The sequence below is a fragment of the Cricetulus griseus genome, chromosome 4 (assembly GCF_003668045.3).
Source record: "Cricetulus griseus strain 17A/GY chromosome 4, alternate assembly CriGri-PICRH-1.0, whole genome shotgun sequence".
Classification (NCBI taxonomy): domain Eukaryota; kingdom Metazoa; phylum Chordata; class Mammalia; order Rodentia; family Cricetidae; genus Cricetulus; species Cricetulus griseus.
Window position 1 is genome coordinate 72812975 of NC_048597.1, and position 22626 is coordinate 72835600.

General features: G+C 39.1%; 1 protein-coding gene across 1 annotated transcript; it reads right to left on the bottom strand.

The window, feature by feature from the left end:
• Nucleotides 1-12296: 12296 nt before the first annotated feature.
• Nucleotides 12297-19378, bottom strand: LOC100762779 (olfactory receptor 19; the record flags this gene model as incomplete). Its single annotated transcript, XM_027413764.1, has 2 exons — nt 18458-19378; nt 12297-12326 (listed from the first exon to the last, which is right to left on the bottom strand). Coding segments are annotated over exons 1-2 (951 nt in total), but the record flags the coding sequence as incomplete, so codon positions are not given.
• Between the last annotated feature and the right edge of the window lie 3248 nt (nt 19379-22626).

The following is a 22626-nucleotide window of genomic DNA, read 5'->3' on the forward strand; positions in this document are numbered from 1 at the left end:
AGTGGAAAGCCTTGTCTTGTTTCTTATTTTATTAGAATGTATTTGAGTTTGTCTGCATTTAATTTGATGTTGGCTTTTTATTTGCTGTAAATTGTGTTTTTCAAGTTTAAGTATGTCCCTTGTATCACTTATCTAAGGCTTTTATCATGAATGGGTGTTATATTTTGTTAAAGACTTTTTTAGTATCTAATGATATATGTGATTTTCTTTAATTTATTTATATGGTGGATGATTTCACTAACAGATTTCCGGGTGTTGAGTTATCCATTCATCCCTAGTACGAAGTCTATTTGATCACAGTGGATATTCTTTTGATATGTTCTTGGATCAGGTTTATGAATACTATATTGAGTGTTTTTGCTTCAATGGTCATGAGGAAAATTGGTCTGTAATTCTTTTTTGTTGCATCTTTGTGTCATTTTTGTATTAGGGTAACTATGGCCACATAAAAGAGTTTGGCAATTTTCCTTCTGTTTCTATTGTGTGGACAATTTGAGGTGTATAGGTATTAACTTTTCTTTGAAGTTCTCATAGTCTTCTGCACTGAAACCATCTGGCCCTGGGGTTTTTTTCATTGGGAGCCTATTAATGACTACTTCTATTTCCTTGGGTGTTATAGGTCTATTTAAAGTTTTTATCTGATTTTGATTTAATTTTGGTATGTGATATCTATAAAGAAATTTGTCCAATTCTTTTAGATTTTGCAATTATGCACAATAGAGATATTTAACATACAGTTTAATGATTTTCTAGATTGCCTCAACATCTGTTGTTATGTCCCCCTTTTCGTTTCTGATTTGTTAATTTGGATATTATCTCTGTGTCTTTTAGTTAGTTTAGATAAGGGTTTGTCTTGTTGATTTTCTCAAACAACTCTGTTTCACTAATTCTTTACATTATTCTCTTTGTATCTACTTTATTGATTTCTGACTTCAGCTTGACTCTTTCCTCCTGTTTCCTCTTCTTGGGTGTGTTTGTTTCTTTTTGTTCTAGACCTTTCCGTTGTGAAGTTCATGTTATGAACTTTACTTTTAGCACTGCTACTGTGTGTATCTTAATTTGGGTATGTTGTGAATTCATTTTCATTGAATTCTATGAAGTTTTTACTTTTTTTCTTTATTTAGTCCTTGACCCAGTGGTGATTGAGTAGAGAATTGCTCAGTTTCCATAAGAATGTAGGTTTTATATTGTGTCAGTTGTTTTTAAGATTCACCATTGTCCATGGTGATCTGAAAAGATACAGGGAATATTCGATTCTTTTTGTATTTGTTTGAGACATGCTTTATGGTCAGTCTTGGAGAAGGTCCATGTGGTGCTGAGAAGGAGGTATATTTTTGTGTTTGGATGAAAAGTTCATTTAGATATCTGTTATGTCCATTTCAGTAATAATGTCTGTTAGTTCTGTTATTTCTCTGGATAGTTCTGTCTGGACTATCTGTTAGCTCTGTTGTTTCACTGGAGAGTTCTGTCTGGACCATCTATCTGTCCATTGCTGAAAGTAGGGTATTGAAGTTTCTGACTATTAATGTGTGGGGTTCAATATGGGATGTAAGCACAAACAGAAGGAAAAAGACAAGCGAAGGAACATGAATCAGATATACATGCAGTGCTGCACCCATCCCACTCAGGGATTAAACTAAAGTCATAATATGAAAACAAATGATTTTAGAGTAAAAAGAGAAAGGGAAAATGTGTGTGTAATAAAAATAAAAGTGACAAGTAAGATATTTTAAAAGATAAAATTAAAATCAATATAAAAACAGTGACATTACTTATAAATCAAAGAAGCTCAAATGATGCCATTGCATTTGTTTTCTCTTGGCCATCTAATGCTGGCCAAGAAGACTCACAGTAAGAGTAGTTTGTTTCCCCAATGATATATAGTCTTAGAGAAAACTGAACTTTTATTTTGAAGTAGAAATCAATTGGAGATTGCTTCTGTCCTTTCTCCCTTCAGCTCTAGGACCCCATTTGGTGCAGACCCATCAAGACCCTGTGCCTGCTGCCTCAGGCTCTGTGAGTTTACATATGCATTGATCCTGTTCGTTCAAAAGACTTTGTTTTCTTTTATTCCTCCATCCACTCTGGCTTTGACACTCTTTCCACTTTCTCTTCCACACATTTCCCCAAGCTCTGAAGGGAGGGATCTGATGCAGTCATCAGATTTAGTGTGAAGTGTTTCAAGGTCTGTCATTCTCTACATAATGTAGCCATGGGTCTCTAGATTTGTTCTCATCTGCTGCAGGAGGAAGTTTCTCTGATGATGGCTGAGCAAGTCACTGATCTAAGAGTACAGCCAAATATCATTAGAAGTTCTCTTATTGCTACTTTTTTAAAAAAAGAATATTAGTATTTAATGAACCCCTAAGTTGCTGGGATGTCTAGTTTTGGGTTCTTGGTTACCCAAGAATTGTTAGATATGGTTTCTATTTCATGGAGTAGGCCTTCAATAAAACCAGATAATATTTGGTTACTGATAAGCTTTGTGCCACCATTAAACTAGGATATCTTTCAGGCATTGTATCATTGTAACTCAAATGGTCTATGGCTGTGTGGATCTTTATGTTTCTCCTTTAGTAGCATACAAAGTACATTCCTGGAATAAAGACACTGGAACACAGGGATGGATGCTCTATATAAGCACCATCTCAAATTTTCCATGTTGAATGAGTTGTGTGAGTGTTGTCTTATAATGGGGCCATTTGTGGAGAACAAACTATATCTTCCTAAGTGCCTGGATTGTTTGGGGTTTTCCATGAGAATCCTTGGCCAAAAACTCAATTAGCTATAACTCATTCCCAATACAGGAAGATTCATTGGTGACAAGAGTGTAGTTGTCCCGACTCATGGGACAGCAACCTAGGGCAAGATATCCAGGGAGGGGAATGGGGACAAGTGATGCAGAGAGAATAATCACAAGACAGGATTTTGATCAAGTGGCAATTTTTTTGCAAGGCTAGCTTATATAGTCAGCAGAGCAGGGCAGAGGGAGGGGGAAAAGAGGCCAAGAGCCAGGTGTTAGTTTAAGCAGGATGTCAGAAAGCTATAGGACGAGAATGTTGGCAGGGTGAAAGTTCATGGGTGGTAGGACGAGGGAGGGCTGCCTAGGTAAGTGGGCCCATGGTTGGAACAAAGGACTGACACCTGGGTCATGTTCCTTCTGTGTGGTCATGCTTCTAGAAGCCATTTATAATCAAAAGACCGTTCTATAACCATGTGGCTGGCCAAGTTTGCTCTAAAGGTTCATGCCAAGCTGTATGGCTCCCAACACAACAGATGTTCAGTTGGGACTCTGTCTCTCATTATTTGGCAAATCATTTAGATTTGCCAAATTTAGATTTGTATATATTGTACAAAGCTTCTACTATCCTAGGTTTCATACTATTCCTTAAATGGCCCTTAACTTTGGCTTTCTCAACCGGTATTCCTTTCCTTGACCCCTCTTCCTTCACCTTCAACACTTGACCCTCCTATTCCTGCCTCCTCCCCAACCACTCATTACTATCTTTTCTATTTAACTTTCCAGGGAGATCGATCTACTCTTGCCCCAGTCACTTACTCTATATCTAATCTAAGTGGCTACAAATATTTTTGCTTGGTTATTATTAACTTAGTAGCTAATATCCACATATAAGAAAAGACACACCATGTTTGTCATTGTGAGTTTGTTACCTCAGGATTTTTTCTCATTCTCTCTGTATATATGCAAATTTCATGACCTCTCTTTTTGTAATGGCTGAGTAACATTCCGTTGTTTAATGCACCACGCACTTTATGCATTCTTCAGTTGCAAGACATCTAGGTTGCTTCCAGTTTTGGGCTATTATGAATGGAGCAGTGATGACCCAGTTTTGAAAGTGTCTCTGTGGTACAATGATGTTTGCATTGGGTATATGCCCAAGAGGGGTATAGATGGATCTTAAGGTAGATAGACATCTTCCTGAGGAATTGCTACATTGATTTTCTCATTGTCTGTTGTTATGTTCCCGTTTTCATTTCTGATTTTATTAATTTGGATGATCTCTGCCTTTTGATTAGTTTGGATAAGGGTTTGTCTGTCTTGTTGATTTTCTCGAAAAACCAGATCTTTGTTTCATTGATTATTTGTATTGTTTGTTGTATTAGCTTTTATTTTCTTTCATTTCAGCCATCAACTGGATTTTTTCCTAACATCCACTCCTCCTGGGTGAGTCTGCTTCTTTTCTAGAGATTTCAGGTGTTCTCTTAAGTCACTAATGTGAGGGTTTTTCCCCCCTTTCTTTTTTTTATTAGTTCAAATTAGGGACAAGCTATTTCACATGTCAATCTCCTCTCCCTCTCCATCCCCTCCCCTTCACCCTTCCCCCTGATCTACCCCCCACCTCATCCACCCTCCACTGCCCAGGAAGCATAGGGTCCTCTATGGGGGCTCCTCAAAGTCCACCATATCATCCTGTGCCAGGCCTAGACCCTCCCCCATGTGCCCATGCCGAGAGTGCATCCCTTCACATGGGATGGGCTCTCAAAGTCCCTTCTTGCACCAGGGAAATATCCTAATCCACTACCAGGGGGCCCCTAGAGTGCAGAGGCCTCCTAGTTGACATCCATGTTCAGGGGTCTGAATCAGTCCTGTACTGGCCTCCCAGACAGCAGTCTGGGGTCCATGTGCTCCCCCTTGTACAGGCCAGCTGATTCTGTGTGTTTCACCAGCCTAGTACCGACCCCTTAGATCTTCATTCCTCCCTCTCTGCAACTAAGTTCCAGAGTTCAGTTCAGTGTATATCTGTCCTGAAATTTCCTCCATTTCTTTAAGGAATGTTTTTTATTTCATCTTTAATAGTCTCTTTCTTCTTCATCTTATATAAGGTTATTTGCTTCCTTTTCTTCTTGTTTTGGATGTTAAGGTCTTCCTGCAATCTCTTGGCCCAATCCTTGCAGTTGGTGTCTGTGTCTCAGGGATCCTTCCTGAGACCAATTTTTGCAATTGTTGCCTATGCCTCAGAGAGCCACTCTTGGTCTGTGCCTCAGAGAGCTACTGAGGTCTCCAAGGATGGATGAGTTTGAAAAGGTTTGGCATAATATAAAAAAGGTTATTTGATCTCACCTGGATGCTCCCATGTGCATTAATTAGTGGGATGGTATTGTTAATCCTTATTTTTTTAAATGTCTCTGCTAGCATATCTGACCACTGTGGATACCATCTAAGGTGACTCTTTACATGTTAATGGTTCTTATGTATCATTCTTGAAGTCCTCTGCAGGAGGTTATGCATGGTTGGTTATCTGAAATTCAAAAAGCTACAGCTTAGTCCCCTCTCCCTGAGAGCTCTCCAGGAATGATTGCTATCCAAGGGCTGGTAGTCAATGACAGTTAAGAATTTGTTCTGCAGGCCAACCTAAGACAAGCAGTCTAGTTGCTGAACTCTCCTGAGGTGGGGTCAACAAGACCTGAGCAAAGAACTCTGTCTCCCACTGAGCATGCCTGTAATAAATAAAAAGGTGGATATGTAGAAAGTTAAAGCCTACCAGATGGAGAGATAAGCCAACCTGGAGTTGGCTTGGCAATGTCAGAGGTCCTGATCGTGTCAAGCCAATGAGGGATGACCACACAGTGTCAATGGATCAGAATGCCTGTGCGCTGGGAGGGTTTATAAGGTTCTCCACATTGCTAAATAAATAAGTCTTCTATTTCCTTTTCACCTGACTTCAGGTGTCTGTATCATTGACATTGTTTTGCCTTCTCATTCCCTTCCCAAGGAAGCTGTTAGGAGCCGGTTACATACAAGCATCCATTTTTGTCACCTAAGAAAATATGCAATGTAAAACATGGTATTGATAGATCTATCTTTACACTAGGCTGCACAGTTCCTGACACATCTGTCTTTTAGCATTCTTGACTTCCAATATCCCACCACAATGGCACATGTATCTGATTTCAGGCCATTAATCAGTTTTATGAGTTAATTTTAGAAATGTTTATTCAGAAAGACTCCTGCAGGCAGAATACAGCAACAGCCCCTCATGGGACCAAGTAAATTTCAATTCCCACTGCTGTCCCAATCCAACCCATCCCTGGTGACCTCAGTGACTCCCTGGGACACAGAAATCTACTACATAGAAGACTGACAGAGAGAACTGAGAGTGGCCCCCTAGGACACAGACACTTACTACACAAAGAGAAATGAAAGAAAGGATGAAGAGGGTTGGATCAAGATGTCAAAGACAATGCCTGCACCAAGAAGAAGAGGAGATAGGCAGATGTCAATACAAGAATACAATATGGCAACACCAGAAACTCATGGTACTACATCAGGATGACATGTGGGAGAAGCACAATAAAACAACCTTAAAAATAACTTGATTGAGATGGCAGAAGTCCTTTAAAAAGAAATGAAGAATTCCCTTAAAGAAATGGAGTAGGCCGACTCATCACAGACCAGACCAGGTGAGCGACCCCCTGCTTTTACCCAACTTCTGTCCTAAGCGCCATCCACCCAGATCCCTCCAGGCTTGTCCCTGCTTGAAACAGACATGCCCAGGCAGGGAGGAGCTCCCTGAATCTGGGTACAGGCCACTCTTCCTTCCCTTCCCGCCGACCTATCCCCAAGGAGGTGAGTGATCCACCACTCTTACCCAACTCCCTATCAAAGCCCCATCCATCCCGAGATCCCTGGGCCTGCCCCTGCTTGGGGTAGACCTGCCCAGGCAGTGAGAAACCCCCAGAGACTGGAAACACCCCACTCTTACTTCCTGTCACACACACACACACACACACACACACACACACACACACACACACACACGATCCCTATTGAGGCCTAACTCCTTCAGAGTGAGGAGACTACGAGGAGAGGCAAGACCATCCAGAGCTTCGGACATTGAATTCCTGGCCCACACACACTACAGAGTAACAAGAGGAGATAGAGAGATCCTACCTGCACTCACTGGAAAAAGATATAGGAAGGAGACAGAATAAGAACTCGCTCAACAACAGAAAGACCAATATGACACCACCAGAATCTAGGGACTCCACTCCAGCAAGACCTGAAAAGCCCAACATAGTGCATGAAGATGAGATGGACCTCAAAAATTATCTCAGCAAGATGATAGAGACCTTCAAAGAGGAAACAAGAAAATCCCTTAAAGAAATAGAAGAAAAAGCAAGCAAAAAATTACACGAAATAGAGGAAAAGACAAACCAAAAAATTCAAGAAATAAACAAATCTCTTAAAGAAGCTAAAGAAACCCAAGATAAAACAACCAAACAAATGAAGGAAGCTCTAGAAACAGTTCAAAGGATGAAAGCTGAATTAGACACAATAAAGAAAACACAGAATGAGGCGATGCTGGAAATGGAAAGACTGGATAAACAATCAGGATCTAAAGACGTGAGTATAACTAATAGAATCCAAGAGACAGAAGAGAGAATCTCAGCTATTGAAGACTCGCTAGAGGATATACATTCATCAACCAAAGAAAACCTCAAGTCCAACAAATCCCTAACACAAAATATCCAGGAAATATGGGACACCGTGAAAAGACCAAACCTAAGAATAATAGGTGTAGAAGAAGGTGAAGAAACACTGCTCAAAGGTACAGAAAACATATTCAACAAAATCATAGAAGAAAACTTCCCCAACCTACAGAAAGATATGCCTATGAAAGTACAAGAAGCTTATAGGACACCAAACAGACTGGACCACAAAAAGAAGTCCCCCCGACACATAATAATCAAAATTCAAAATCTACAGAATAAAGAGAAAATATTAAGAGCTGCAAAGGAAAAAGGCCAAGTAACATAAAAGGCAAACCAATTAGAATCACACCTGACTTCTCAATGGAAACTCTGAAAGCCAGAAGGTCTTGGATAGATACCATACAAGCACTAAGGGAGCATGGATGTCAACCCAGACTACTGTACCCAGCAAAACTTTCAATCATTATAGATGGAGAAAACAAGATATTCCATGACAAAAACAGATTTAAACAATACATATCCACAAATCCAGCACTACAGAAGGTTCTGGAAGGAAAACTCCAACCCAAGGAACATAACTACATGCACAAAAACACAGGCAATAGATAATCTAATTTTGCCAAACACAAAAAGAAGCAGGAGGGCAAAATCCACACACAATGACACCACCAACAATAAATCCAAAACAAACAAGAACCAACGAACAATGGACATTAATATCCCTAAATGTCAATGGTCTTAACTTACCCATAAAAAGATATAGGCTAACAGAATGGATACGAAGACAGAATCCATCCTTCTGCTGTTTACAAGAAACACACCTCAACTTCAAAGACAGGCGATACCTCAGAGTAAAAGGATGGGAAAAGATTTTCCAATCAAATGGCCTCAAGAAACAAGCCGGTGTAGCAATCCTAATATCTAACAAATTGGACTTTAAACTAAAATCAATCAAAAGAGATGAAGAAGGGCATTTCATACTCATCACAGGAAAAGTCCATCAAGATGAAATCTCAATCCTGAACATCTATGCTCCAAATATGAAGGCACCCACATTTGTGAAAGAAACATTACTAAAGCTCAAACCACACATAAAACCACACACACTTATAGTAGGAGACTTCAACACCCCCCTTACACCACTAGACAGGACCACCAGACAGAAACTTAACAAAGAAACAAAGGACCTGAAAGAAATTATGACCCTACTGGGGTTAACGGATATCTATAGAGCATTCCATCCAAACTCTAAAGAATATACCTTCTTCTCAGCACCACATGGCACCTTCTCTAAAACTGACCACATAGTAGGCAACAAAGCAAACCTCCATAGATACAAAAGAATTGAAATAACCCCCTGTATCTTATCAGACCACCATGCATTAAAGCTAGAATTCAGCAACAATACAAATGGCAGAAAACCTGCAAACTTTTGGAAAATGAATAACACCCAATTGCACCATTCCTGGGTTGAGGAAGAAATAAAAAACAAATTAAAGACTTCCTAGAATCTAATGAGAATGCAGACACAACATACCCAAACTCATGGGACACTGTGAAAGCAGTGCTAAGAGGGAAGTTCATAGCATTAAGTGCCCACATGAAGAAACTAGAGAAAAGTCACATTAGAGAACTGACAGAACAACTGAAAGCACTAGAGCAGACGCCAGGAAATAATCAACCTGAGAGCTGAAATCAAAAAAGCAGAAACTAGGAAAACATTACAAAGAATCAATGAAACAAAGAGTTGGTTCTTTGAGAAGATCAACAAGATAGACAAACCTCTAGCCAAACTAACCAAAAGGCAGAGAGAGAGCACACTAATTAACAAAATCAGAAACGAAAAGGGGGATATAACAACGGACACTGTGGAAATCCAGAGAATCTTTAGGTCATACTTTGAAAATCTGTACTCCACAAAATTCGAAAATCTAATGGAAATGGACAGTTTCCTGGATAAATATCACTTACCAAAATTAAATCAAGATCAGATAAACAGTTTAAATCGACCCATAACCCCTAATGAAATAGAAGCAGTCATCAAAAGCCTCCCAACCAAAAAAAGCCCAGGACCAGATGGCTTCACTGCAGAATTCTACCAGAAATTCAAACAAGAGCTGATACCAGTACTCCTCAAACTGTTCCGCACAATAGAAGCAGATGGGATATTGCCAAACTCTTTCTACGAGGCTACAATCACTTTGATACCCAAGCCACACAAAGATAAGACTAAGAAAGAGAACTACAGACCAATATCCCTCATGAACATTGATGCTAAAATACTCAATAAAATATTGGCTAATCGAATCCAAGAACATATCAGAAAAATCATCCACCACGATCAAGTAGGCTTCATCCCAGGGATGCAAGGATGGTTCAACATACGAAAAACCATTAATGTAATCCACCATATAAACAAACTGAAAAAGAAAAACCACATGATCATCTCACTAGATGCTGAAAAAGCCTTTGACAAAATCCAACATCCCTTCATGATAAAGATCTTGGAGAGAACAGGAATAACAGGAACATATCTAAACATGATAAACTCGATATACACCAAACCAATAGTCAACATCAAACTAAATGGAGAGAAACTCGAAGCTTTTCCTCTAAAATCAGGAACAAGACAAGGATGTCCACTCTCTCCATACCTCTTCAATATTGTACTTGAAGTTCTAGCTAGAGCAATAAGACAAGAACAGGGGATCAAAGGGATACAAATTGGAAAGGACGAAGTCAAACTTTCACTATTTGCAGATGACATGATAGTCTACATAAGTGACCCGAAAAACTCTACCAGGAAACTCCTACAGCTGATAAACACCTTCAACAAGGTAGCAGGATACAAAATTAACTCAAAAAAAAATCTGTAGCCCTACTGTATACAAATGATAAACTCAATGAGAAAGAAATCATGGAAACATCACCTTTCACAATATCCACAAGCAACATAAAATATCTTGGGGTAACACTAACCAAAAAAGTGAAAGACCTGTACAATAAGAACTTTGAGACTTTAAAGAAAGAAATTAAAGAAGATACCAGAAAGTGGAAAGATCTCCCATGCTCTTGGATAGGCAGAATTAACATAGTAAAAATGGCAATCCTACCAAAAGCAATCTACAGATTCAACGCAATCCCCATCAAAATCCCAACACAGTTTTTCACAGACATTGAAAGAACAATACTCAACTTTATATGGAAAAATAAAAAACCCAGGATAGCCAAAACAACTCTTTACAATAAAAGATCTTCTGGAGGCATCACCATCCCTGACTTCAAGCTCTACTATAGAGCCATAGTTCTGAAAACAGCTTGGTATTGGCACAAAAATAGACAGATAGACCAATGGAATTGAATTGAAGACCCAGATATTAACCCACGCACCTACGAACACCTCATTTTTGACAAAGGTGCTAAATCCATACAATGGAAAAAAGATAGCATCTTCAACAAATGGTGCTGGCACAATTGGATTCGGACATGCAGAAGATTGCAGATTGATCCATACCTGTCACCATGCACGAAACTTAAGTGCAAATGGATCAAAGATCTCTCCATAAATCCAGCCACACTGAATCTTCTAGAAGAGAAAGTGGGAATAACCCTTGAACAAATTGGCACAGGAGAACGATTCCTGAACATCATGCCAGAAGCACAGACACTGAGGTCTGCAATCAATAAATGGGACCTCCTGAAACTGAGAAGCTTCTGTAAGGCAAAGGACACAGTCAGTAAGACAAAACGACCACCCACAGAATGGGAAAAGATCTTCACCAGCCCCACATCTGACAGAGGATTGATTTCCAAAATATACAAGGAGCTCAAGAAGCTAGCCACCAAAACACCATAAAATGAAATTAAAAAGTGGGGTGCAGAACTAAACAGAGAATTTTCAACAGAGGAATCTGAAATGGCTGAAAGACACTTAAGAAAGTGCTCAAAATCCTTGGCCATCAGAGAAATGCAACTCAAAACAACTCTGAGATACCACCTCACACCTGTCAGAATGGCTAAAATCAAAAATACCAATGACAACCTATGCTGGAGAGGTTGCGGAGAAGAAGGAACACTCCTCCATTGCTGGTGGGAGTGTGAACTTGTAAGACCACTTTGGAAATCAGTATGGCGGTTGCTCAGAAAAATGGGAATCAATCTACCTCAAGATCCAGCCATTCCTCTCTTGGGTATATACCCAAATACTGCACGTTCATACAATAAGGACATATGTTCAACCATGTTCATAGCAGCATTGTTTGTAATAGCCAGAACCTGGAAGCAACCTAGATGCCCCTCAACTGAAGAATGGAAAGAGAAAATGTGGTACATTTATACAATGGAGTACTACTCAGCAGAAAAATGCAATGGAATCTTGAAATTCGCAGGCAAATGGATGGAACTAGAAGAAACCATCCTGAGTGAGGTAACCCAATCACAAAAAGACAAACATGGTATGTACTCACTCATATATGATTTTTAGACATAGAGCAAAGGTTTACCAGCCTATAATCCTCTTCCCCAAAGAAACTAGAAATCATGAATGACTCTAAGGGATAAATGGACCCCAGGAATGGGAAGTGGCATGAACTCCCGAGCTAATTGAGAGCATGAGGGTAGGGGAGTGGGTGCCGCCACAATAAGAGCACAAGAAGAGGAGAGGAGAAGAAATGGAGGAGCAGATATATTGAGTTGGGGGAAGAATAGAGAGAGAGCAGGATGAGAGATACCATATCAGAGGGAGCCACTATAGGTCCGAGAAGAGATCTGGAACTAGAAAGATCTCCAGAGACCTACAAGGATGACACGATCTGACAGTCCGGGCAGTGGAGGAGAGGATGGCCTAGAAGCCCTTCCCCTAGAATGAGATTGATGACTACTCTCTATGCTATCCTAGAGTCCTCATCCAGTGGCTGATGGAAGCAGAGACAGACATCCACAGAAATACACTGAGCTGAAATCTGGAACCTAGTTGAAGAGAGGGAGGAATGAAGAACGAAGGGGTCTGTACCAGGTTGGAGAAACCCACAGAAACAGTTGGCCTGAAAAGGGGAAAGCATATGGACCCCAGACGCTCTTTGGGAGGCCAGTATGGGACTAATCCAGCCCCCCTGATCATGGATGCCAATGGGGAGTCCCCTGCGCTTCTGGGAGCCTCCGGAGGTGGACTGGCGTTTTGCCCTGTTGTGAGTGTGGGACTTCGAGAGCCCATCCCACTTGAAGGGATGCACTCTGTCTCTGAACACATGGGGAGGGACCTAGGCCCAGCACAGGAAGATTTGGTGGACTTGGTGGAGCCCCGGTTGGGGGCCCTACCCTGCCTGGGGAGTGGTGGGTGGATGGGGTGGGGGGTAGGTTGGAGGTGGGGGAGAAGGAATGGGGGTGAGGGGAGGGAGAGGGAGAGGGAGAGGGGAATTACATGTGAAACAAGCCTGTTCCCTAACTAGAATTAATAATAATAATAATAAGAGAAAAAAAGAAAAAAAAAGAAATGGAGTAAAAGACAAACAAAAATTGTAAGAAATAAATAAATCCCTTAAAGAAAGTCAAGAAAACCAAGAAAAAACAAATAAGTTCAAGACTTGAAAAATATAAATGGAGGCAATAAAAAAAACACAAATGGAGATAATTCTGGAAATGGAAAATCTGGATAAATAAACAGGAACTACAGATGCAAACATAACCAACAGAATGCATGAGATGGAAGAGAGAATCTCAGACATTGAATATACTATAGAGGAAATAGATTCATCTGTCAAAGAAAAAAATAAAACCAACAAAGTCACAACACACAATGTCCAGGAAATCTGGGACACCATGAAAAGACCAAACCTAAGAATAATAGGGATAGGAGAATAATTCCAACTCAAAGGCACAGAAAATACATTCAAGAAAATAGTAGAAGAAAACTTTTGCAACCTAAAGACGGACAAGCCTATAAAGAACAAAAGAAGGTTACCGAATGCCAAATAGACTGGGCCAAAAAAGTCCTCCCACCACATAATAATCAAAATTCAAAATACATAGAATAAAGAAAGAATATTAAGAGCTGCAAAGGAAAAGGGTCAAGTAACATATAATGGCAGACCCATGTGTATAATGCTTGATTTCTCAATGGAGACTATCAAAACCAGAAAGTCCTAGATAGACATTATGCAGATTCTAAGAGATCATGGGTAACAACCCAAACTACTAAATCTAGAACAACTTTCAATTACCAGATGGAGAAAACAAGATATTCTATGACAAAGCCAGATTTAAAAACTACCTACCCACAAATCCAGTCCTACAGAAAAGAAAAACGATAACCCAAGGAGATTAGATGTACCCAGGAAAGCAGAGATAATAAATAATCGCTACACTAGCAAATCTTAAAGAAAGGAAACACAGACACACACACACACACACACACACACACACACACACACACACCACCACCACCACCACCACCACCACCACCACCACCACCACCAACCACCACAAGCAGGATCAACAATCACTGGTCATTTGTGTTCCTTAATATCAATTACCTCAACTCACCTATAAAAAGACATAGGCTAACAGAGTGGATACAAAAACAGTACCATCCTTCTGCTGCATACAAGAAACACGCCTCAAAGACAGTTTCTCAGAGTAAAGGGATAGAAAAAGACATTCCAATCAAATGGAAATAAGAAGCAAGCTGTTGTAGCTATCTGAATATCTAACAAACCAGACTTCAAACTAAAGTTAAGCAATGCAGATGATGTATGACATTTCAGTTCATCACAGGAATAATACAACAAGAGGAAATCTCAATCTTGAATATATATGCCCCAGATAAAAGGGCGATCACATTCATAAAGGAGATATTACTAAAGCTTTTGCACATCAAACCCCACATTTTGATAGTGGGAAACTAACACCCCACTCTCACCAGTGGACAAGTCTGCCAGCCAGAAAATTAACAGATAAATAAAGGATCTAACAGATGTTATGACTCAAATGGACTTAACAGACATCTACAAGACATTCCACCCAAACACAAAAGAATAACCTTCTCAGCACCCCATGGAACCTTCTCTAAAACTAACCACATACTGGGTCACAAAGGAAATCTCAACAGATATAGGAAAAAATGGAATACCCCCTGTATCTTATCAGATCACTATGCCTTAAAGTTCAAATTCAACAACACAAATTCTGGAAGGCCTACAGACACAGCTGAAAAGCTTCTGTAAGGCAAAGGACACTGTCAATAAGACAGTCTACAGAATGGGAAAAGATCATCACCAACCCCACATTTGACAGAAGGCTGATATCAAAAATTTGTAAAGAACTCAGAAAACTAGATATCAAAATACAAATACCCCAGTTGAAAAACTTGATACATTAGCTGGTCATTGGTGCTGCACGCCTTTAATCCCAGCACTCTGGAAGCAGAGGCAGGAGGATCTCTGTGAGTTTGAGGCCAGCCTGGTCTACAAAGTGAGTGCCAGGATAGGCTTGAAAGCTACACAGACAAACCCTATCTCAAAAAAAAACACAAAAAAAAGAAGGAAAGAAAGAAAGAAAGAAAGAAAGAAAGAAAGAAAGAAAGAAAGAAAGAAAGAAAGAAAGAAAGAAAGAAAGAAAGGGAACAAAATGCAGTACAGAGAAATAAACAGAGAATTCTCACCAGAAGAATCTCAAATGGCCAAAAGTCATTTAAGGAAGTGCTCAACATCCTTCATCATCAGGGAAATGCAAAAATGACTCTGAGATACCATCTTACACCTGTCAGAATGGCTAAGATCAAAAATACTGAGGACAGCTTATGATGGAGAGTATGTGGAGTCAAGGAAACAATCCTCCAATGCTGGTGGGAGTGCATGTACAGTCATTTTGGAAATCAGTATGGCGGTTTCTAAGAAAACTGGTAGTCAATTTACCTCAAGACACAGTGATACCACTCTTCAGCGTTTACCCAAAGGATGCTCAATCATACCACAAGGACATTTGCTCAACAATGCTCATAGAAGTATTGTTTGTGATAGCCAGAACCTGAAAACAACCTAGATGCCTCTCAACTGAAGAGTGGTTACAAAAGATGTAGTATATTTACACAGTGGGGTACTACTCGGCTGTAAAAAATGATGACCCCATGAAATTTTCAGACAAATGGATAGAACTAGAAAAAATATCCTGAGTGAGGTAACACAGACTCAGAAAGACAACATGGTATGTATTCATTCATAAGTGCATATTAGAATTAAAGCAAAGGATAACCAGACTAAAGTCCACAACTCCAGAGAAGCTAGGTATCAAGGAGGACCCTAAAAGGGACACATGGATCACCCTGGGAATTTAGATAATATCTACAGGGAAAACTGGGGGCAGGGCTGGTAGTAAGAGGAGATGTGGGGATGAGAACAGGGGGTAACAAGATGACCTAGGTGCGGATTCAGTGGAAGGGCAATGAAAAAGGTATCTTAATAGAGAGAGCCACGATGGAGTTAGGAAGAAACCTGGTGCTAGGGTAACTCAAAAGAATCGATAAGGAGGACCCCAACTAAGACTCCTAGCAATACTAGAGAGTGTGCCTGAATTGTAATCAGACTGATGAATACATAAGCTACCATCATAGAGCCTTCATCCAGTAATTGATGGAACCAGATGCAGATATTCACAACCAAGAACCAGGTCAAGCTCTGGGAATCCAAGCAAATAGAGGGAGGAGGGAACATGTGAGCAAAGGAGGTCAAGATCATGATGGAGAAATCTACAGAGACAGCTGAACCAAGCTCACTGAAACTCATGAACTCTAGACTGGCAACAGTGGAAACTCCAGGGAACCGAACTAGGCCCTCCATATGTGGGAGACAGCTGCGAAACTTGCACCATCTGAGGGGCCCCTGGCAGTAGGACCACAATACAAACCTGGTACATGAGATAGCAAGTTGGAGCCCACTCCCTATGGTGGGATGCCATGTTCAGTCTTACTGTATGAGAGATGGGCTGAGCCCTGCCACAACCTACTAAGCCAGCTATATTTACTCCTCATGGGAGTCCTTACCCTTGAGGAGGTGTGGACTTGGGGTTGGCTAGGCAGTGATGAGGGAGCGGCTGGGAAGAGGCAAGGTAGGTGGCAGGAGGAGTGGGAGGGAGAACTGTGATTGGAATGTAAAATGAAATCAATTTTTTAAATGAAAAAAAAAGAATTTTTACCCATTTCAGTACCTTTTAGTTCAGTAGTTGAGATATTCTACATCCTGGGGGAGTCATGTTAGATTTTCATGGTGTGTGTGTGTGTGTGTGTGTGTGTGTGTGTGTGTGTGTGTGTAGGTTTTGTGTATATGTGTGTATGTGTATATGTATGTGTGTGTAGGTGTGTGTGTGTGTGTGTGTGTGTGTGTGTGTGTGTGTGTGTGTGTTCATGCAGGAATACCTTCTGTCCCACCTCATTCTTAGAGCAAGTGTACTTAAGGCTATGTTCTTATTCAAGCCATTCTTTGCCTGTGTACATTGAAGAGATTTCAGAAAATAAGAGACAAAATGAAAAAATAGTTAAATATGATTTTAGTCAGCACATTAATGTTCATTAGGATATATTTAAAGGGTAATATTATTGATTTAGAGCAAGGGGAGAGATTTGTAGGAAGCTCTGGATTGATTTTAAGGATGTGTTATGTGTTTATTTTATGTATAGGGGTGTTTTCCTGCTTGTATGTGTGTGCACCATGTGAGTACATTGCCCATGTATGTCAAAACAGGGTGTCACAGTCACTGAAACTGGAGATACAGATGGTTGTTAGCCAACATTTGTGGACTCAGAATTGAACCAGGCCCTCAGGAAGAATGGCCAGTGCTCTTAAGTCACTAAAGCATCTCTCCAGCACAGCTCTTGACATTTTTAGGGAAAAAAATGAGGCCATTTCACATGTATCTGATATTTCAGACCATTTAATACATGCTTTATGTTTGGACGCTGAGGTTTAACATTTAAACACACAAACATACATCATAAACTGGATACTTCATAGAAAGTATTACTGAAAACTGTCGGTGGTGGTGCACGCCTTTAATCCCAGCACTCTGGAGGCAGAGGCAGGTAGATGTATGTAAGTTCGAGACCAGCCTGGTCTACAAGAACTGGTTCCAGGAGAACCTCCAAAGCCACAGAAATACCCTGACTTGAAAAACCAAACAAAAAGTATTACTGGAATTTTAATGTATTATTAAATATTTACATATAGAAGGTCTTTTCTGACTTGGAAACTACATTAAGACAATTAATGTTTCAAATTTATCTTCCTGTTCAAAAGGTTTTATGAATAATGGAACTACCTTAGCATAACAGTAAAGGATGGCAACAAAGGAACAGCCACTCACCAAGACAGCTGGAAAGTACATCAACATGTCATTAGAACAGGTGTCATGGTAGGAATATGTTTCCAGTACACATCAATGTATATTTTATATTCTCTTTCACTAGTATTCTGTACCAAGGAGCAAAATGAGCTTTATGAACATGAAATTGAATATAGAGATAGTATCCTAATCAGGATTATGAATTCACACAAATATAAAAGTACTGCTACATTGAAGTCTACAATGTAAGGAGAGTTAAGGCAACAATATAGAAAGATGAACAGAAAATTGGTAAAAATAATAATAATAATAATAAAATAAAAATGGTCACAGAATTTCTTCTACAGTAAAATCACATCAAGGACCTCATTATGCAATTTATCCCATAGTATCAGCACAACTCATGGCTGGGTAAAATAAATGAGAATCTACAGATTGCCTCTAACATGACATTGGGAAGAATACTGGAAAATTGGAAAACATCAGATATTAGAAAAGGACAAGCTTACTAACGGTGCTACAGAAAATCAGTAAAGCTATCAACAGAAATCAAAACTCTAGGAAATAAGTGGAAAGAGGAAATTCTCTTGAATTATTTGAATAAAGAGTTGTTGTGCCTGGATTTGCTGCCCAGACCATAGGCACTTCTTGGTGAATTTCTCTTTCATGGTTTCCTTCTGAAGAGTCTTCTGAGAGCTCCCATCAGTTCATTATTCCTCAGGCTGTAGATGAATGGGTTCAGCATGGGGGTGACCACACTGTACATTACAGATGCTCGTGCAGTTGAATGTGAGTTTTGAGTAACAGAAGAACTAAGGTACACACCCAACAGTGTAGAATAGAATAATGAAACAACTGAGAGATGAGATGCACAGGTGGAAAATGCTTTGTATTTCCCCTGTGATGATGAGATTGCACGTATGGAGGAAACTATCTTAGAATAAGAGTAAAGGATGCCAGCAAGAGGACCACCCCCCAACAGTACAGCTGCAAAGTACATCACCATGTCATTAGGAAAGGTGTCATTACAGGCAAGGAGTACCAGTTGATTAAGCTCACAAACAAAGTGGGGAATTTTCAAGTCAGTACAGAAGGACAGCCGCAATGCCATTGAACTCTGTAGCAAGGAATTCAAAGCTGTTGTGACCCAGGACCCAAGAACCAGCAACCCACAGAGGTGGCTGTTCATGATGACTGTATAGTGCAGAGGGTGACAGATGGCCACATACCGGTCATAGGCCATCACGGCTAGAAGAAAGTTGTCCAAAACTCCAAACAGTATGAAAAAGTATACCTGGGTAATACAGCCTTCATATGTTATTGCCATGTTCTGTGTCTGTATATTCACTAGCATCTTTGGGATGCTAGCAGAGGTGAAACAGATGTCAGCAAAGGACAGGTTAGAAAGGAAGAAGTACATGGGTGTGTGAAGATGGGAATCTGTAACTGTGGCAATGATGATGAGCAGGTTCCCAAGCAGAGTGACCAGGTACATAAACAAAAACAGTCCAAAAAGGAAGGGTTGCCATAGAGGATCCTCTGAAATTCCCAGGAGAATAAATTTTGAAATTTGTGTGTCATTTTTAAATTCCATAGAGCTAATATAACAAAAATGGAAAAAGTAACCTGATGTAATTACATTATTATATACAAGATTATGCAGCATTGACTGGAAAGAAGAACTATAATTTATACTGTACTGTTAGAACAGTAATTCCTGTTTTGTATAAGACTGCATCATTTTTTATGACATTCCCTGGTATGACTCACTTGGAACTACTATCTCACTCTAAGCATTTACCCTAGAAGGCTTGTATTACAAATGTTTTTAATGAATTCTTTGTTATACTTGGGAAATAAAATGTAATATTGGTCATGCTCCATATGTACCCCTGAGATTATATTTTACCATGATGATATTCTACCCACTGATTAATTAATTACAATACATTAGCTCCATAAGAACAGACAGATACAAATTTTATTTTTATAACAATCTCCAGGGATAATGTTGTTTAATTAGCTCGAGGGATTCCTGAGAGACTGAAAGTAAGAAAAACCTCCTTGATTCTGGATGCACTTCAAACCCAGTCACATCACTCAATGAGACACAAAAACAATGAAACATCAAATAAAACTTCACAGAAGACAAACTATTTTATCAATTTAGTGCTCACATACTTACAGGTTGAGCTTCCATTTGGTGAAAAAATGCAAAGAGAAGAGAACAACATATGTGAAGTCTAAGGAATTTTCCCTGTACCGTTTCAGATTGGTTTGAATTTTAACTTACACATAATAATTGAATATGTTGTATTATGCAATATATTCATAATGTATATACCTGTACACATGACATAATAACCAAGTCTAGATAATCCATATATTTACCACCTGGAATTCTCATGATTCAAGCAGTCAAAATATTCTCCTCTAGATACTGTGAAGTTTATAATGTGTTAGCTACAGTCACCCCAGTGTACAAAATAGGGCATAATCTTCTTCATGTCTTGATGTGACTTCCTGTCTTTACTACTCAAGTTTCCCTATCACCTAATTCTCACTCTTTGACCTCTGAAATTACTGATCTACTCAATTTATGTAATAAAAATGTCCCCTGTTCCACAATGAAACACCAGTGTGTCTAGTTCCATGGCATGCAACAAATATAGAAACAAAAACACAAAAATTTATCTTGTGAACAATAGCAGGTTAGACCTTCATTTTGTCATAGGGTATGTTTTCTGTCTTACTCAGGGCTTTCAGAATTTATCTCCTTGGATAAATACCACAGGAGCACTATAATTGTGCCTCATATATTCAAACTCTACAGACTCCTCCATGTTACATTATATGAATCCTGCACCCACCAGGACTGTTGTACCTTTCACACTAATAAAGTGCAGTGTGCCTGATCCCTGAGGGCATTGCAACATATGCACATTGATTACAGTGTACTTTGTATCAAAATTGTAATTAAAGATCCAAATGAGAAGTTCTCTGTTTTTTTTTCTCATTTCTACTTTCACAGCTGGTCAAATAACATTTCTATTATTCGGAATAAGGTTTTTTAAAGAAGATAATATGAAACAAAAAATAGTGGCAGAAGAATAAAGTCAGATTTAATGAACTCATCCTAAAACATTTGGATTGAATAAATTAAGCAGAACATCAACTAATGTTTCCAAGAGGAATTCATAACTGAATTGAAACTGACCTATAAATAAATGACTATCACTTTTTTTAAATATTGTGGTACATAGTACATGCTCAGTAACTATTAAATTAATTGGAAATCAAGTCTCAGTCCACTTAGAAATGCAACTAATGTATTATATAAGTTCAATTATGTTCTGACTATCTTTTTAATTTTAAAAAATTATAATTATATCACTTTCTCTCTTCTTTTTCCTCCCTCTAGCCCTTCCCATGTTCTCCCCTCATCACTCCCTCCCAGATTCATGGCCTTACAGATATATATAGATGTCTAGATAGATACCCATATATGCATAAATATATAAATGCAACCTGTTAAGTCTGTTTAGTGTTGGTTATTGTATATGATTTCAGTAGAGACTGCTTGTTTTCGAATTTAAATATTTAAAAAACAAATTCAAACTATGGCTTCCAATCTAGACTAAGATGATACCAGTCCTGGAGCTAACATATTACAAAATGTCAAAGTATAAAACTCTGTGAAAACATACCACACATTTTGAAAAAATATTTTTGAAACCTTCATGGACAAAATAATCTGCAGTGCTGTAAAAACTCAGTAGTAAGATGAGAGATGATTTAACAATACAGGAGAAGCCTAAAGTAAAAGCTAAGTGGAATACGTTAATAATAAGCTATGTTATTTCATATCAGAAATAAGGAACAATCTCACTTCACTGCATGTTCCTCCACAGTTAATAGGATAGTTGTCTATACTAACAAACTGATTATAAAGGCCCTTAGATAGAGGTTCCACTTGGACAGAACTCACTAATCTTCAGATGACTGCATTGATGGATTAATCAGGTAAGTACGAAAGTGGCTCTTGACAACTGTAAACTTCTGGCCAGGTGACCTTACATACTTGATCTTCCTTTTGATTTCTCAGTCTTATTTCTGTCACATGCTAAGCCCTCAGACTCACCTGGATAAGGCTTCTGTATGAAAAGACCCAATTAGAAATTAATTTTCTCCCTGGATGGTTGAAAATAAGGACTGACGTTAGTTTTAAGACAGCAGGAAGGGGTCATGTATCAACTTTCAAGACAGGGAAACACACTAAAGAAAGCATAAACACCTTGTCCACAGAAAGGTTGTGAGGAAGAGTCAAAGGTAGGGGATTCTTTAAAGCCCTGTATACCTGCCTATTATGTGCATTATTCCCTCTTGTCATCTCAACCCTGATTATATAATTTTCCTATGGGACTTTGCTCTTCCTAGAAATGAGTTGTTCTTGTGGAGTCTCTGTTCCCAAGACACCTGATTAAATGCCAGGCAAATCAGACTTGATTTATTCACCTCTATGTACTTGTTTACCCTCCAAAAAAATAGAACCTACTAAGACCGTAACATCACTCTGATCTAATGTTTGCTTCATGTTTGTTTTGTATCTTTTCTGGTGAATAGGTCCTGTAATGAATAGGACTCATGAGTCCTCCGAAACCCTAACTTGGTTTGGGTATACAACCATTAATAGCTCCAGGAATTTTATTATTCTTGACTTTTGATGTTTTTTCACAAAGTCTGATCACTACAATCCTTGGCTTCATTGTCCCTTTGCAAACAATTATAATATTATAATAGTATGGAAGAGGAAACACTCAGCACTTTTCATTATTGTCAGAA